This window comes from Protobothrops mucrosquamatus, unplaced genomic scaffold (assembly GCF_001527695.2).
Source record: "Protobothrops mucrosquamatus isolate PMUCROS unplaced genomic scaffold, P.Mucros_1.0 scaffold387, whole genome shotgun sequence".
Classification (NCBI taxonomy): Eukaryota; Metazoa; Chordata; class Lepidosauria; order Squamata; family Viperidae; genus Protobothrops; species Protobothrops mucrosquamatus.
This window is the reverse complement of record NW_015386719.1, coordinates 969,853-985,672: the sequence shown is the minus strand read 5'-3', so window position 1 is coordinate 985,672 and position 15,820 is coordinate 969,853. Positions and strand designations below refer to the sequence as shown.

Below are 15,820 nucleotides of genomic sequence, written 5' to 3'. Positions count from 1 at the left end.
ACTTAAACATCCTTAGAGGTATTATTAGCTTATGAGCTTGATGAAATCCCACATTTAAGTTTAATTATCAGAGATGTGATAGCAGGAATCAGACAGGACCTCTTGCTAAAATGGGTACATACCCACATAATGAAATGAAGACACAAACCATTAACATGATACCATTAATATTTAAATCTGGAGTAAGGTAGTAGTAAAAGAAAATATATCATATTACATCAAGTTAATATATTGTTGCATATTAAAGGAATTTGTGCATTTTCTGGAGATAACTCCATATATATTATAATGAAATAATGCATTATTTTTTCATAGATTCAAGAAAATCTGGAAGTAGAATTTTGTCTGGAAAATATGTAAGTACCTCCTAGACTTTTAAGAAATTGTAACATAAAAAAAAATGCTTCCCTGCCTGCTATGGAAACTATGGACAAGGTGGCATGGGGTATTGGATAGAGCTTGTCTGATTTTGCATGCATCTGTTTGATATCCTGACATGGAATATGTGGGCATATTGGGATTTATACCTTCCACCTCTCTTCAGCCTTCCTTTATTCTTGCAGTATTCACTGATCTCAAATGATGGACCTGAATCTATGATTCTGTCATCATATACAGTAGATCAAGTAGTAGGATTCTTTTAAATGTCTATTCTGAAACTACCCGATTGGGATTACAAAAAACCCAGGTGACCTTCAAATGGCAAAAATGATTTGATGGCACATAATCAATCTTATTATTTCAAAATGAAAATAGTCAAAATGATGTTTAGTTTCATCTTAGTCTTGGGTGTTAATACAGAGGGTGATGCCATTAATTCATGCCACCCCAAATTAAATAAAAGTCAGATTTAAATAACCAAAATCTATTATGATATATGTATTTTTTTTCAGCTCAGTTCCTCCCGAGAATATTGTTACCAATGGTGTATTAGTGGTAATTTCCATTCTGCTTTTTATCTCTTTTTAAAAATTCATGTTGTGGTGGGCATATGGCTATTTTAACTCTGCAATCCTAAATTTGATTTTATCTTGTGGGTGTGTGAATAGAATGGGTGAGTGCAATTAGTTGAGGTGGATAATATAAAGTTTCACCATAATGAAATGAGACATAGAAGAGCCTCTATAGCCATACACAGAGATTCTTTGCTTTTGTGGTATGAATAAGAAAATCACACAGGAACTATGCCTTTAATTATAATTTCCAGCAGCCTCAGAGGCTTCAGAACAAGCCAGTATTACCTACCGTACTGGGGCATAAATTGGTTAGCCTAGCATAAATGCTATGAAGCAAAGCCCATCATATTTAATTGAGTTTCCTCTCAGATAAGCAGGCATGAGGTCTGAAAGAGGCATCCTAAATATATTGGGAGGCAAAGGCATGAGGGGAGTGTATGATGATAGTACGAACTAAATGTATCCACAAACACGCACAAAAACATACACAAATGGTGTAGTAGAGTGAATCATTTAGACCATTTTGGAAGCTACCCAAAGATGATTATATACTGAGTGGATTTGTGCATTTAAAAAAAATAAATGAACAAATAAATATCAAGCAAACAAATAAATAAATAGGCCTCTCAGGCAATTTAAGGGACTTTTGTTCAGAAACGTTTAGCAGAATCAGAGCATCTCCAAGGAGGCAATTACATCTGCTCCCAACCAAAGGATGCGGAGATTAAAGCTGATCTGCAATATTTATTTAAAGTTTTCTTAAGCTTTTCCATTTTGGTTCCAACTTGAATCAATTTCAGAACCAATCATAGATGCCTCCCATATTTTAGGGCTGTCAATAATGTAAATAATAATAATAAAGTTGGAAGGGACCTTGGAGGTCATCTAGTCATGAAAAATTGTGTTTAACTTCATGTATTTAAAATAGACACACAATTCTAATTTGGCTATTAATTTAGGAATTTAGATATTCTTGGCTAATTCTCATGTTGTAAAACATTCCTAGTGATGTTCTATTTCTTTCAAAGCTATCTTGCTTTGACCATTAAGATTTTCTTCCCCTTTTGACAGTCCCGTGAAATTTCCTGCTTGGAGATAGAAGTGAATAATACGAATTGTGTTTCAAAAGGTAAAACTTGGAAATGTATTGTGTTGTATATCTATTTTTAATTTAAAAGCTTGTGTATATTGTTTTAACTGCCAGCTGAAGCACATGAATCAGATAAATGTATGTTGATCACAGAGTAAAAAAATGTGCAATACAAATGTAGTTAGTTAATTCCAATATGTATAGATCATTGACTCCAGATCGCTTCAAGGCCATATGCGTAACTAAGCAAAACCTGACAAAAGAGGATTCCTCTATTATTTAAATCTCAGATTCCCTACAGAAAGACTTCTGCCTTGAATGCCCATTGAAACATCATTCAGAAGAACACTAACTAGAAATGGAGGCAAAGTATTTTGTAAAAAGGGAGAATAATATTCTTTGTTCCCAGTCTCAGAGATGACTATAAAATTATGGCACTTACCTAAATACTACAAAAACGCTAGTTGACATGACTTTTAACTGGATGAAATGATGCATCACAGAGCAAATATTTTCGAATCAAGCTTCCTCAAATGGGCTAACTTACAGAATGTGTCCAAAATCCAGGCTCCATGACTCCGGAGAGAATGAAATTTGGGGAAATTATGGCTGCTTCAGTCCAACTGGCTGCTGTTGCTGCTGCACTGCTGGACTTCTGCTGTGGTCTTGTGATCTTCATTTTCAATGTTCCCTGAGTCTTGCAATTCCTCATTCCCTCCCCCACCTTAATTGCCTGTTGGGAAGGAAAGGGAAGGAAAAAGGAGGAGAGGAGAGCAAAGAAAAGGGGAGGGGAGGGAGGAAGGAAGATATAGGCACACCATTTTCTTTAATACATGCTTTTAAAAACACACCGAGAGAAATATATACCCCTACTTAGCTACTTGGAATGTACATTATATTTACTGTTTCATAACAAACATTTTGAGCCAAATTATATACTAGTAGATATGTAATGGTGGAATGCTCTTTAGAGAATTGTAACATTTTATTTTAGCAATTATCTGTTTGTTTTATTTTTCATGGGATGCAAGTTAAGTTTGACTTCATTCTTGAGTCAGTTCCCTGTGTAATTGCACCTTTCCCTCTCCACAGATGAAATTGCTTTATTTATTCTGCAAGGATCCTACGAAGAATCTCAGAAAGTTCCGTTGACTTCTTCTGTTCCTCTTGAATTTCAATGCATCAAGTGTAAAGGATCTGCCCTGAAAATTGAATTACTAAAGAATATCTATGTATGTTTTAAAGACACATTTTAATTCAAAAAGCAAGGCAAACATATTTCAATTACTTGTCTTATGGCAGTGATGGTGAACCTTTTAGAGACCGAGTGCCCAAACTGCAACCCAAAACCCACTTATGTATTGTAGGGTGCCAAGTAGCCGTGGCCCCTTGGGTGGGTGTGGCCAATTGGGTGGGCATGGCCCTTTGGGTGGGCATGGCTTTGGTGATAATGGCAGACTGGGCAGGACTAAAAAGTTCAATCAATCAATTCCAACTTTGCAAGATTTTTTTTCCTGTGAGAAGTTGAAATTGATTGATTGAACCTTTTTTTTTTTTTTGCACGTGGCGGTGGAGGCCTAAAGTGAAAAGGTTTTATAAAACCCAGCTGAAGGCCTAGGACTGGGGCAATGATGCACGTGCCCACAGAGAGGGCTCTGCGTGCTACCTGTGGCACGCGTGCCATAGATTCGCCACCACGGTCCTATAGCATACATTTATTTTGGAGAAAAATACTGACCCCCCCTAATGATTTCTAAGGTCACCTATAGCCATCACTGGAGCTAGTTAACCCCTATTATCAGACTGATGGACACACTTGTGATCTGTCTCATGATACATTATTTCCATATATATGGAAGATATGAGTAGAAAACCTATTTTCTCCTTGGTTAAACCTAATCAAATAATAATGTATTTTCTAAGATCAACAAAGGTATTGCAACTTCCTTGGGCTTTCAACCCTATTGTGAACAAGGATTGTTCTTATTCTGAGTAATGGTTTAATTTGCTGATGATGCTAAATCTATTCAATTGACTTGACTTTAGTTGGGAGTGAATCATACAGTGTTAATTAATTCTAACTAGTTTGGTTGTACCCAATAAGCTATGCCCACATATTGCAGTTTAATGTGATGGTTAACCTTGTGTTTTGGTGTTTGTCTGTGTATACATGTGTCTTTCAATGTAAATGTGCAGCCAGATTGGGTGAGAAGACTTTGGGAAGTGAAATTGCAAATGAAATTCGGCTCTTTAGAATATGGGGGATCAGGTGAATGCTAACAGAGGTAAAACTCACTTGCACTTTTTTCAGTTAGTAGTAGGAAGTGGGAGCTGTCAACAAAGAAATAGCAGCAGTGAGCATCACCTGCTTTTATTGTGAATGTTTCCAAAATGTTTCTTTTGTTGTTAATTATTGTTAATTATTCATATAGAACATGGTTTTGATCCAGCACCTCATAAATATGTTAGACAGCTATCTCTAACAACAGAGCCTTGCGAACCAATAGAAGATTGCTAATTAATTAATTGATTAAATTTACTATAGCTGTCCAACTCCAACACTCTCTGGGTGACATACAACTCCGCCCCCCATTCATAAAAACAGAGAAATTCTAAAAGCACATAGGCTTCTTTATCTTCCAATGAATGCAATATACTGGATTCTGGATTTACAGTCGAAAATCCCTAATATACAGTACCTAAAGATTGAATCATGGCAACTGAGCTTTTTTTCTTTTTTTCTTTTTGCTAGTCTGAGACATTTTACTGGTTGTCCAAGCAGCTTCATCAGTCAGAGCAAGTCAGTTAGGCAAAGATTTGTTGGAATGTACCAACTCTTGCCACACCAACTTCAGGGGTTTCCTCACCAAAATGCGTTTCAATATGTCTATGAAGACTTTCAATCACCCACGCAAATGTGTCTAAAGGTTGAATGATGACAACTGGACTAATTTTTGTTTTTTGCTAGTCTGAAGCGTTGTGCTGCTCATCCAAGCAGCTTCATATGAGCAATGAAACATCTCAGACTAGCAAAAAAAAATAATTGTCCAGTTGCCATAAATCAACTTTTTGACATCTTTGCCTGGATGATTGAGAGTCTTCATCAACATATTGCAATGCATTTTGGGAAGGAAAGCCCTGACATTAATGTGGCAAGAGTTGGTACATTCCAACAACTCTCTGCCTAACTTAGCTTGCTCTGACTGATGAAACTGTTTGGATGAGCAGCAAAACATCTCAGACTAGCAAAAAACAAAAATTAGTCTAGTTGCCATGATTCAACCTTTAGACACCTATTCTTCATCAATCAACATAGCATAGTTCCTGATTTTAAAAAAAATCCAGTTTTTTTTAATCAACATTATAGCCAATGGAAATATGTTCTGCAATAATTTGAAGATGCCCTTGTTTTAATAGCTGTTGCTATGTGTTAATACAACAAATTCACACTACAATCCTATACATATCTACCTAGGAGAAAATTCCACTGAGTTCAAGGTTGCAGGTTTGCAACAGTTAAGGCTGTTTTGTATTAAGCTGTTCTATCTCTTAGTGTTTTCCAGGTACAAAAACAGATAAAACTGCTTGTCTTGCTTTACCTCTGGATTCAATGTCTATGGAAAAAGAAGTCATTATAGCCAAGGTAAATACTGTTTCATGATGGAATATGGAAAATCTATAAAATCTTTTAAAAGATTAAAAACTTAATTTTATTTTGCAAAAATATGTTTAATATGTTTAATATGCTCAATATGTTATTGCTAATTAAACATATAAATTAAATTTTAAGGTAACAAATGTAGAGGAATAGTCTTAACTTTAACAATGGAACTTTACATCTTGTGAATTCCAATTACCCCAGCCATTCTGGCCAATGAAAAGAGATGTGTGAAATAGTTCAACAATATCTGAGGAGGGCACACCTCCCCCCACACACACATTGGCCAATTTGTGGGAACTGTCAAAAGGTCTCCAAGTTCTTAGAGAAAGATATTTTAGAGATACTAAGAAATGTTTGACTCTGAAGGTATGTGCTCAGTTGTGACTTCCGATTCCTCAAGATACCTCAAGTAAAGTAAGGAAGATGTTGTTATGCAGACATGTAGAAGAAATATTACAAAGAGGCAAGATAAAATTGCTACACAGGTATTTACAACCAATCGGTTAGTGACTATTCAAAGTTACAATGGACCACTCCCCCAGTCGCGTGACTGCATTGCAGACAATGAGCAACAGGCACACATTTAGAGCCTTTGCATTCTCCCACAATCATTTAATGACAATTTACTTTTTTTTAAAAACCAAAAACTGATCTTTGCAAAAGCAAAGTTTTTGCAAAAGCAACACACAGTGAACAATGGGTTCTCTTAATGACTGCTGCAAGAAAAGATTGTAAAATTGGGTCAGTCACATAGGTGACCCATTTTATGACTGTCAGACTTACAACAATAATGGGCAGGTTCCAGTATGGTTATAAGTCGAGGACTACCTGTACTTTGGCACTTGCATAAAATCTAACATATCAAAAATTTCAAACATGTAGGAAGATGTCCCCAGTGTCACCCAACATGAAGAAATTATGTGGGATGATCACATAGAAATCATGTCATTTGGTTCCATTTAAAAGCTTCTTCATTTGTTTATTGGAGAAATAGAAGAAGAAACCGAAAATAAAGATTATTTCTTGTGGCATTTGTTCTTTAAACTTCCAGAAGATTTTGAAATACAAAATTTAAATTATTTTTGTGATTTGTCTGTTATTATCATTTAGCATATGATGAGAGCAGGACAAAGAGAAGTAAACATATACACACAATCCATGTAATTGTTCAAAAATTTTTTACGGGGCTATGGCAGAGGCCTCATAACTGGATGTCCAATTTAGCTATCCAGGCGATCGCCTCTGGTGTTGCTTCATGTAGGTCTTCTAAGGAACTAGAGCAGTGGTGGCGAACCTATGGCACGGCTGCCAGAGGTGGCACTCGGAGCCCTCTCTGTGGGCACACGTGCCGTTGCCCCAGCCTTGCCTCCCCCCGTGATACCCTCCTCACCAGCAGCCCTCCTGGAGAAGGGTTTCCCCCGAGCATGGCCCATGCAGAGCAGTGCAGTCAAGGACATGGCAGCCAGGCAGCATAGACAAGACTCTGCCCTCATGCCCCATCGCGCACAGTTGATGCTGCCGGGCGCGGGCAGAGGGCATGGCTGCCACGGCGCTGCTGGGCGATCTGCAGCGGGCCCTGGAGGCACTGAGTGGCCCTGCGGGCAGGTGGGGTGGGGCGGAGCAGGGGGTGGAGCGGGGGAGGTTTTGGGGCACTCAGTCTCTAAAAGGTTCGCCATCACTGAACTAGAGAATGCACATCATGGGGAGTCTTGCACAATATGTTGAATATACGGAATGTTTAATTTGTCTGCCATGTGTAATTTACCTGTCATGTAGGTCTATTATGAACTTTAGAATAAATTCAGTGGGTCACAAAACTCTAAAACTTTCCAGAGTTGGGTAAACAAAAATCTTAATTAGAGAAGGAATAATTGCTTGACTTGCCTGATTTATGGGAGTGTCCTTCCTGGTCATGCTAGTTAAAACTGAATTCTACTAGAGCTCAGCACTTCATGCCCAATCCTCTTTTTATCATGTGCATGGGATGCACTGAAAGTCTTTATTATTTTATGTAAACAGACTTTTCAATAATTCCATTGTACCTTGATCCTACAGATTCAGGTGTTCGTCGCTAAAGCAGGATTGATGCAACTCATTTGGATTCTTACAGTAGATCTTTCAGTTATGCTAATCTAATATTTACACATTGCAAGTGTGTACTGTAGATTCAATCAGTAGAACTGGCTCCATTAACTAGTCAGGGGGAGTAACAAAACCTGCATTATGATATCACAATGCAAACCTCACAACTTGCATACTTATGTAAGACTAGCTGTACCTGGCCACACATTGCTGTGGCTCAGTCTGGTAAAAGCGTGTGTTGCTTTTACGTCCAACAGATGGCGCTGTTTTTCAAAAAAAGCATGTTTTTACCTGTCACAGGTATGACATCTATATAATATAGGTATATAGAAACACGCACGTATTCGAATGCAATGTTGTGTCAAAATTTCAAAGCAATCGGTGAAGAACTTTTGGAGATTTAAGATTTTGAACAAACGAACATTTACATTTTTATTTATATAATATAAGATGGAAAGTAAATAGAGAAGGGTGGGATTGGCTTCACAAAGTCATAGCTTGCATATTGTCATTTTTTCAACATTGTGGCTTGTTGCAGAATCATATAACTAGCTGAATAGTGGCTGTAAATCACTGGAATATCTAGGTTGGGAAAGGTCATGTGTCAATAAGTAGTATTGTTTCATCTCTGTTTGGCATGTGGTTGTCTGGTGCTTTTGGTGTTGATTAACAGCTGATGCCTCTTTATTTGAGTGTTAGTCAGTAGATGTGCATTAAAGTAGAATTCCCCAAATTTTCCGGCTTTGTGGGCCAGCGGGGAGGGGAGGAGAGGGAATGGTTCTATGTGAGTGGCTGGCAAGCATGCATGTGCATGCAGCTCCATTTGGGTGAGTGGTGGACACGTGCACCTGTTGCTCTCACAAATGGAGCACACGTGTACGTGCTTGCCACCTCTCACGCAATCAATATTTGTCGCACCAGCAAAACCGTGCTTAGAAACTTGACAAAACCATTATATTTTGTAAATCATTTTGAGTTTGCTATTTGATTTTCAAGTTTGCTAAGATTGCTTTGAAGAGATTTTGTTGCTTTGTGGGCTATAGTGATGCCAGGAACTTGTAGCATTGCAATGGTGATTTCTGATATGTCTTTCTTTAATATATAGAAGGAGTGTGATGATTGTGCTGTAGTTGTATGGATCAACTCTTTTCCATGAAGTTCATTGTGTTGGAAAATGTTACATAAATATCCATTCCTGTTTTTGGGAATTTAAAATATGGTTGTGCACGTATGAAGGAGGGAGCAAGTGAATATGTAGGTGATTATATAGAAATTGCTGATTTTTTTTTCATAAAAATTTCAGACAGCGATTTCAAAAATTCTCTTTCAAATAAATAATATTTAACTTTCAATTAAATGATATTTAATTTAATAAATTATTAACAATAGTTTTATCTCTAGGACAAATCAGTTGGCTTACGTGTAAAGACAAAAGAGTGGTAAGAGAAAATACTTTAATTTATTGATTGACAATGGGTCATCAAGCTGGATCTTAGCTAGATTTTCTCCATAATGATCTGTCCCTAACCTGATTTTTTGATCTTGAAATGATTTTTGTGCATGATGCAATAATCTCTGCTGCCTCCACTATCATCTGAGGTGTTTCAGTCCTATGGCTGGGTTAGGATGGAAATGTGATTTTGCTTGAGATTCTTTTCCGTATTAATGGTTATTATTATAGTGTCTTCCTAAATTAATCATAACAGTGATATTTTATTTTTTTCATCATGGACCATACGCAAGGCAAAAAGAACTTGATGTACGTTTGGACTATGAACTGTGTCCAGCTGAACAAGTATTTCTACAGAAAAGGAAGAAAATTGTAGCAGCTGCCCTGAAAAGGGTTCTTTGCATGGACAATGATTTGCAAGATCATGAGGTATGTAAAGCATAACCACTGCAATTCAGTATGGAAAAATTAAGATTTTGTTTTCGATTAATTATCTAGACCTCTGGCAAACCCAAGTATAGATGCGAGAGTTATGCAGATTTGGAAATAGGACGGAGAAGATTGATAAATGAATTCATTCCTAATTCATAATTCACAGTATATCTAGGGTAACATTGTTGCAACATATGGGCAGACTTAACCATAGTTTCAGCTAGGAAACTGTGAGTATCCTACACCAGGGGTAGGCAACCTTGGCTCTTTTATGATTCGTGGACTTCAACTCCCAGAATTCCTGAGCCAGCATGGAATTCTGGGAGTTGAAGTCCACGAGTCATAAAAGAGCCAAGGTTGCCTACCCCTGTCCTAGACTAAGCCTGGAAGCCTGGCACTCAGACAAATCGGCCATCGAAAGGTAAAATGAAAATTGTCACTTCTTTGGGCTTTATTTGTTGAACAGGTACCTGTGGTGGCTATCATGGCCACAGGAGGTGGAGCTCGAGCATTTACAGCTTTACATGGACATTTACTTGGTCTTCAGAAACTGAATCTCTTAGACTGCCTCACATACATTTCTGGATCTTCTGGCTCTGCTTGGTAAGAATGATACACACACACACACACACACACACACACATTCTTGTCACATACTCTGAGAAGAAGAAGAGTTGCCTTATGGTGAGATGGATTGCAAATAAATATAATAAATAAATAAAATAAATACGTTCATCTTGGCTGTTCATATTGTACTCTTGCTAATAAGCATAGTCTTTTAAATGTCACTGTAATTTGATGAGAAAATGGAACTGATGGGCAGAATTTAGAATTTATTTAAAACATTTAGAATTTATTTAAAACATTCTTATTTAGAATTTATATTCCTATATCTGCCCATTTATATTCCTATATCTGCCCCTCCAATCAAAAGTTAAAGCAATACATAAAATTACATTAAAAATAGAAAACTAAATAGATTAAAATATATTACATAGGCCAGGGACTGCCACAGAAAAGGCATGCTTCCTAACTCCCATCCAATGGTAATATTTAAATGAAGTATCCAACCTGGTAATTAAAAAAAAATACAATCAAATTAAAGCAAAAATCTGTTTACTTCCTGTATACAGAATAATGATGGTATTAACTGCTCTGATTCAAGAAAAAATGGAATTGTATGAGCATACATATGGGGCAGTTCTCATCCATTAAATTCACCAGTTGGCCTTGGGAAGGCTTCTGTTTAACAGATTGGATGGAAGTGTGATTGGGAGGAAAGGACATGATACCAGGATGAAATATCCAAATATACAGTAAATATATAAATTGCATAACTAGGTTGGAGAGTTCTGTTCTTAATTTTGTTTTAAATTTGAACGCCTTTTGTCCAATCCAGGACAAAATCATCACATGATGATTCCTCCAAGCTCTTTATTTTTTCATACCTATAGATAAAATCTTGCCAAAGTGAGCACTTTAATTTGCATGTGCCATGTATTCTGTGAGGGGTCATCTCTCACACATAAGATTTGGACTGAGTTGCCTCTTAGTCCTCTGGAATGTATCCCCTCCCTCCTAGGGATTCACCTCTTTACTATATTCCAACACACTTTTCCTGCCTTCGTGGTCTTGTCATATTTAAAAAACCATCTTTGGCAGATTGGCAATAATTTCCCATGATAGCTCAAAAACAGAGGATAACATTTACATGATTGAAAATTACTTTTTTAAATTTCTTTTGGCTGACTTGGCAAAAATTTGTGTCTGAATTTCTTGGATAGGCTGAATTAATTGTGGTCGGCTCTGTTTATTTTCACTATTATTAAATATTTTTTTCTAAATATTTTCTAAAAGTATTTTGGCAGGAAAATCCTAAAAAATTGCATCACAGTTCTTCTTGTTCTTCATCACAATTCTTCTTGCTCTTCTTTTTTAACAGTGTTTAAATTAGCATGATGGTTAGGTGTTTAAATATTAAATAATATTAAATTATGTTAACAACCCTTAATATAATTTAGGGAATTGTAAATCTCATTATCAAGCTGCATCTTTTTTGTAGGACACTTTCAAATCTGTATGAAGAACCTGATTGGTCACAGAAGGATCTTTTAGGACCAATTGCAGATGCTCGCAAAAACATGTCCAAATGCAAGCTGGATTGTTTTACATCAGACCACTTAAAAGAATACTGTGACATTCTGAAGCAGCGGCAAAAGGATGGCTACAAAACCTGCATTACTGATCTCTGGGGACTTTTCATTGACCAAGCATTAGGAAATGGGGTAATAGATGTGTCCGTTTTGTTAAATTGTTCTGATAGAAGTCTGAATATACATGCTGAAAGATCAAAGCAATGCAAGCAACATCATAACAGTTTGAATGTGCACTGTACAAACCTGGTATGGGGCTGAGGGTGCCTGGGCTGATCCCACCCTCAAAAATTTACGTTCACATTATGCTTATATAATCTTCAGAATCACATTTTTTATTTCTAAAACTCACCAAACCCTTTTAACAAGTACTGTGAATATTAATATGCATTCATTGATATGCTCACTTTCTGCCACTTTACCCCTTAAAACTTTCCTAAAAACCCAATACTGTAGAAAAGGGAACGCTGTAGATAGCTTATCCCAGGTTACAATTAATACATGGAAAAGGAAAGAGAACTGAGAGGGATACACAAATTAATATACACTGATGTTAACTTTTTTCATAACGAAGCTATGAATTTACACAAGGATCATATGTAATATTTAAGGAAACTGTTTTAAGAATGAGAGAAGCCAACTTTTTTTTAGCTTTTATATGACTGCAAAAATGTGATTTGGGGCAGCATATAATAAAAACAGAAACACAATATAAACCATGCCAAGAAATCACATAAACATATATTGCAGGTGGAGCTTGTCTAACACCTTGGCCCCAATGCCCAAGAGAACATCTGCCTCATCAAACCTTCCTAAGAGTAAAGAGACAGAGGGCTGGTTTAATCTTAGGGGAGATAATAGCAAAAACACACCTCCCAAGTCCCAACAGATGACATTATTTTGAGGAAGTCACCGGGCCATGTCCCTTCCGTTGGACACCTTCCGTTAGACACCAAGCAACCAGGCAAATAAAATGGCAGATAATCACAGTGAGATGGAGAAGGAAAACTTAGTGCCTTACTTAGAACTAAGTGAATGTGGACTTCAGTTTTTTCCAGTCTCTTTTCTGATGATATAATTGGGAAAAGACATATTACTAGAATTCCCCAACGATAGGGTATTTAGGATTCAAAGGGGGCAGTTAAAATATTATCAAAAATATATCTTCTAAGAAGTAGTTTTTAGTTATTTTTAAATGAATTCTTTTAGTACTGTTAGCCCCAACTAATGGGCTAAGAGGTGAAGGTGGGTATAAGAACCAAGTTTATTGTTTTCTTCGGCAATCTGAATATGTTAGATGGAGCAGGGCCTGCCATGTGGGAATGATGGGAGACAGGAGGAAGAGCCACAAACTAGACTACCATCATGTAAAAGATAGCTCAGCTAACAGAAGGGGGAGTATGGGAAGCATTTCAGAAAAGACCCTTCCACGATTTCTAGAGAGGAGAGAAGAAGAGAAATACTTTCAATCTTATAAGATTATGTCAACATAGCCTTACAATAAAAGTAGAGTTAGCCCTCATAGTTGTGCTTCTTGTATGGAACTGAAGAAGCTTCTTGGGTGAGAAGCAAAAAATTTTCAAAGGAAAAAACAAGAAAGCCCAGTTGCCTTTTGGAAAAAGCACTTTTGGCACAACCATGAGCTGGATGATTGAGAATCTCAGTAGACATTCTTGTCTGGACTAGCTCAAAAGGCTAATACCATGCTATTCACGGGTGATATTTTACCACACATACTCCAAGTGGTCTGAAATTCTCCCAGCAGTTTGGGTAGAGTTCCCAATAAATAAAATGTCAAAGAATTTTCTTAAAATGGTTTTCAGAGAAATTTTTGGTCAATTCTGTTCTTTTCAATGAACCCAGATGAAATGTGAAAGGGATAGAGAAACAATGTGAGAATTTGTTCCAGAAATGAATCAAATATAATAATAATAATAATAATAATAATAATAATAATAATAATAATAATAATAATAATAATAATAATAATAATAATAATAATAATAATAATAATAATAATAATAATAATAGAAAAAATATGAAATATCGTGACCTGGCCATAGAAACTGCACGATTATGGATGAAACGTGTAACAGTGATACCCATTGTCATCTGGGCACTGGGAACTATGTCTAAAAACTTTGCAAAATATTTTTTAAAACTGCAGCTTCCTGCAATAACTCCAGCAATGCTACAAAAAACTGCGCTACGTGGCACATCTTACATTTTAAGGAGATACCTGGTTGATACCTAGGATGCTGACAGCAACCCGTGTCAACCATCAGCGCCAGTCAATTTGAATGTTCAGTTGACTGAGGTTCACGTCTAATGAATAATAATAACTTTATTGTTATATATGAGGAGAATGAAATTAAAATTAGGATTCTTCTTCTGATTCTTTCTAGTTCCAGTAGGATTAAATCTATGACATTTTTGTGGTTTGTTGTTGGTTTATTTTTGCAGAGATGTAGCAGCACACTTTCAGAGCAGAAGCATGCCCTGAATCATGGTCAGAATCCTCTACCAATGTATTTAGTCCTCAACACCAGGGACAAATATAGCCTTCAAGAATTTAAAGGTAGCATTACCCATATTGTTGATTATGATGCAATAATAATAAGGGGTCATTGATCTGCCAGGAAAGCCAAACATTTATTTCATTTTAATATCTACCACAGTGGTGCTGTTTTTGGTCTAGATTAGAGCCAACAAAGGAGTCTCAATTCCATTATATATATATTATTCTTTTAAATGAATGGTGAACATTCTGCCCTGTTCCCTACTTCTTCCGCCTCTTTTCCTCTTATGAGATCTTCTGAAGAAATGAAGATGTAATGCATTGCTGTAGCTTTATCGTGCAAAGCTTCAAAAAGCAAGATATCTCTTTATCACTGCCTATTAAATTGGGGGAAAGGAAGAATAAAAAAAATGGAGTCAGAAAATGAGGAGAAAAAGATAAATATGTAAGAGGACCTATGGAATGAGAGAAATTATGGAAGGGCCACCCAAGTATCTATATTTTTTTTAGTCCTTTCAGCCATAACATGGTTGTACACACATTCTCAGAACATAGGATATTTTGAATATATTGACTATTTTTCTCAGTTTGTTCCAGCCATTGGTTCATGGAAAGAGGAAGGGAATTAATGGATTTTGGGATTTTAGACAATTGCCAGTAGACCTCTGAGATGCTTAGAATATCTGAGTAAATTGGGTTTGACACTAAGGTTTTGGCAATTAAGAGAGATACAGTTGAGCATGAAGGAGCAGCAGGAGGAAATGATTAATTTTAATCATTGTTCTCTCTAAGCTTTCAGTTATTGCAATGATAATGGACAGTAGAACTATCTGATACAAAAAAAAAAGACTTTGGAGAGCATCTGCAAATGTAAATCTCAACAGGAGAACATGGGACATTAATTCAAGAGCCAACATAAATACCATAGACTCTCATGTAAACTAATAGGCAGGATTGTCACCTTTGTTCTCTTGTGATTTTTGATTCCTGATGACCGGATGGATTAGAGGGGAACAAAAAACAGTGTGAAGATTGATCCTGGGCACTTAATTATTGGTTGGTCTTTTCAGGGCTTTTCAACATTACATTTCTCCCCATATATTTTTGTATACTTAGCTTGGTGGAAATACGACAAAAAACAACAACTCATAAGTATTAAATTTAAAAGGCTAATTTAGTTACATTCAACCATTTGCAAAATCACACTTTCCAAAGCTAGTGTTTTATTTGAACCTGTAACTCATATGATTTTGTTGTAGAGTGGATGGAATTCACTCCTTTTGAGGTTGGATTGTTAAAATACGGGGCCTACATTCGTGCTGAAGACTTTGGAAGCAAATTCTTCATGGGTCGGGTGATGAAGAAGATGCCAGAATCTCCAATCTGCTTTATGAAAGGTGCCTTTCAAGATCTTTATCTTTATCTTTTTAAATATATACAACCTTCTGAAAAATAGTTTTCACAAGGCAGTTTACAAC

The 15,820-nt window shown here is 36.5% G+C and overlaps 1 protein-coding gene across 1 annotated transcript in view; it reads left to right on the top strand.

Moving 5' to 3' along the window:
- The window catches only part of LOC107287427 (cytosolic phospholipase A2 epsilon-like), a 38,898-nt gene that overhangs the window by 12,105 nt on the left and 10,973 nt on the right, over nucleotides 1-15,820 (top strand). Inside the window, exons 6-15 of the mRNA XM_029284133.1 lie at nucleotides 316-356; nucleotides 894-936; nucleotides 2,028-2,085; nucleotides 3,139-3,278; nucleotides 5,600-5,689; nucleotides 9,471-9,668; nucleotides 10,138-10,274; nucleotides 11,734-11,956; nucleotides 14,288-14,402; nucleotides 15,602-15,739. Coding sequence (XP_029139966.1) covers nucleotides 316-356; nucleotides 894-936; nucleotides 2,028-2,085; nucleotides 3,139-3,278; nucleotides 5,600-5,689; nucleotides 9,471-9,668; nucleotides 10,138-10,274; nucleotides 11,734-11,956; nucleotides 14,288-14,402; nucleotides 15,602-15,739 — 1,183 coding nt within the window. The remainder of the gene's footprint in view (nucleotides 1-315; nucleotides 357-893; nucleotides 937-2,027; nucleotides 2,086-3,138; nucleotides 3,279-5,599; nucleotides 5,690-9,470; nucleotides 9,669-10,137; nucleotides 10,275-11,733; nucleotides 11,957-14,287; nucleotides 14,403-15,601; nucleotides 15,740-15,820) is intronic.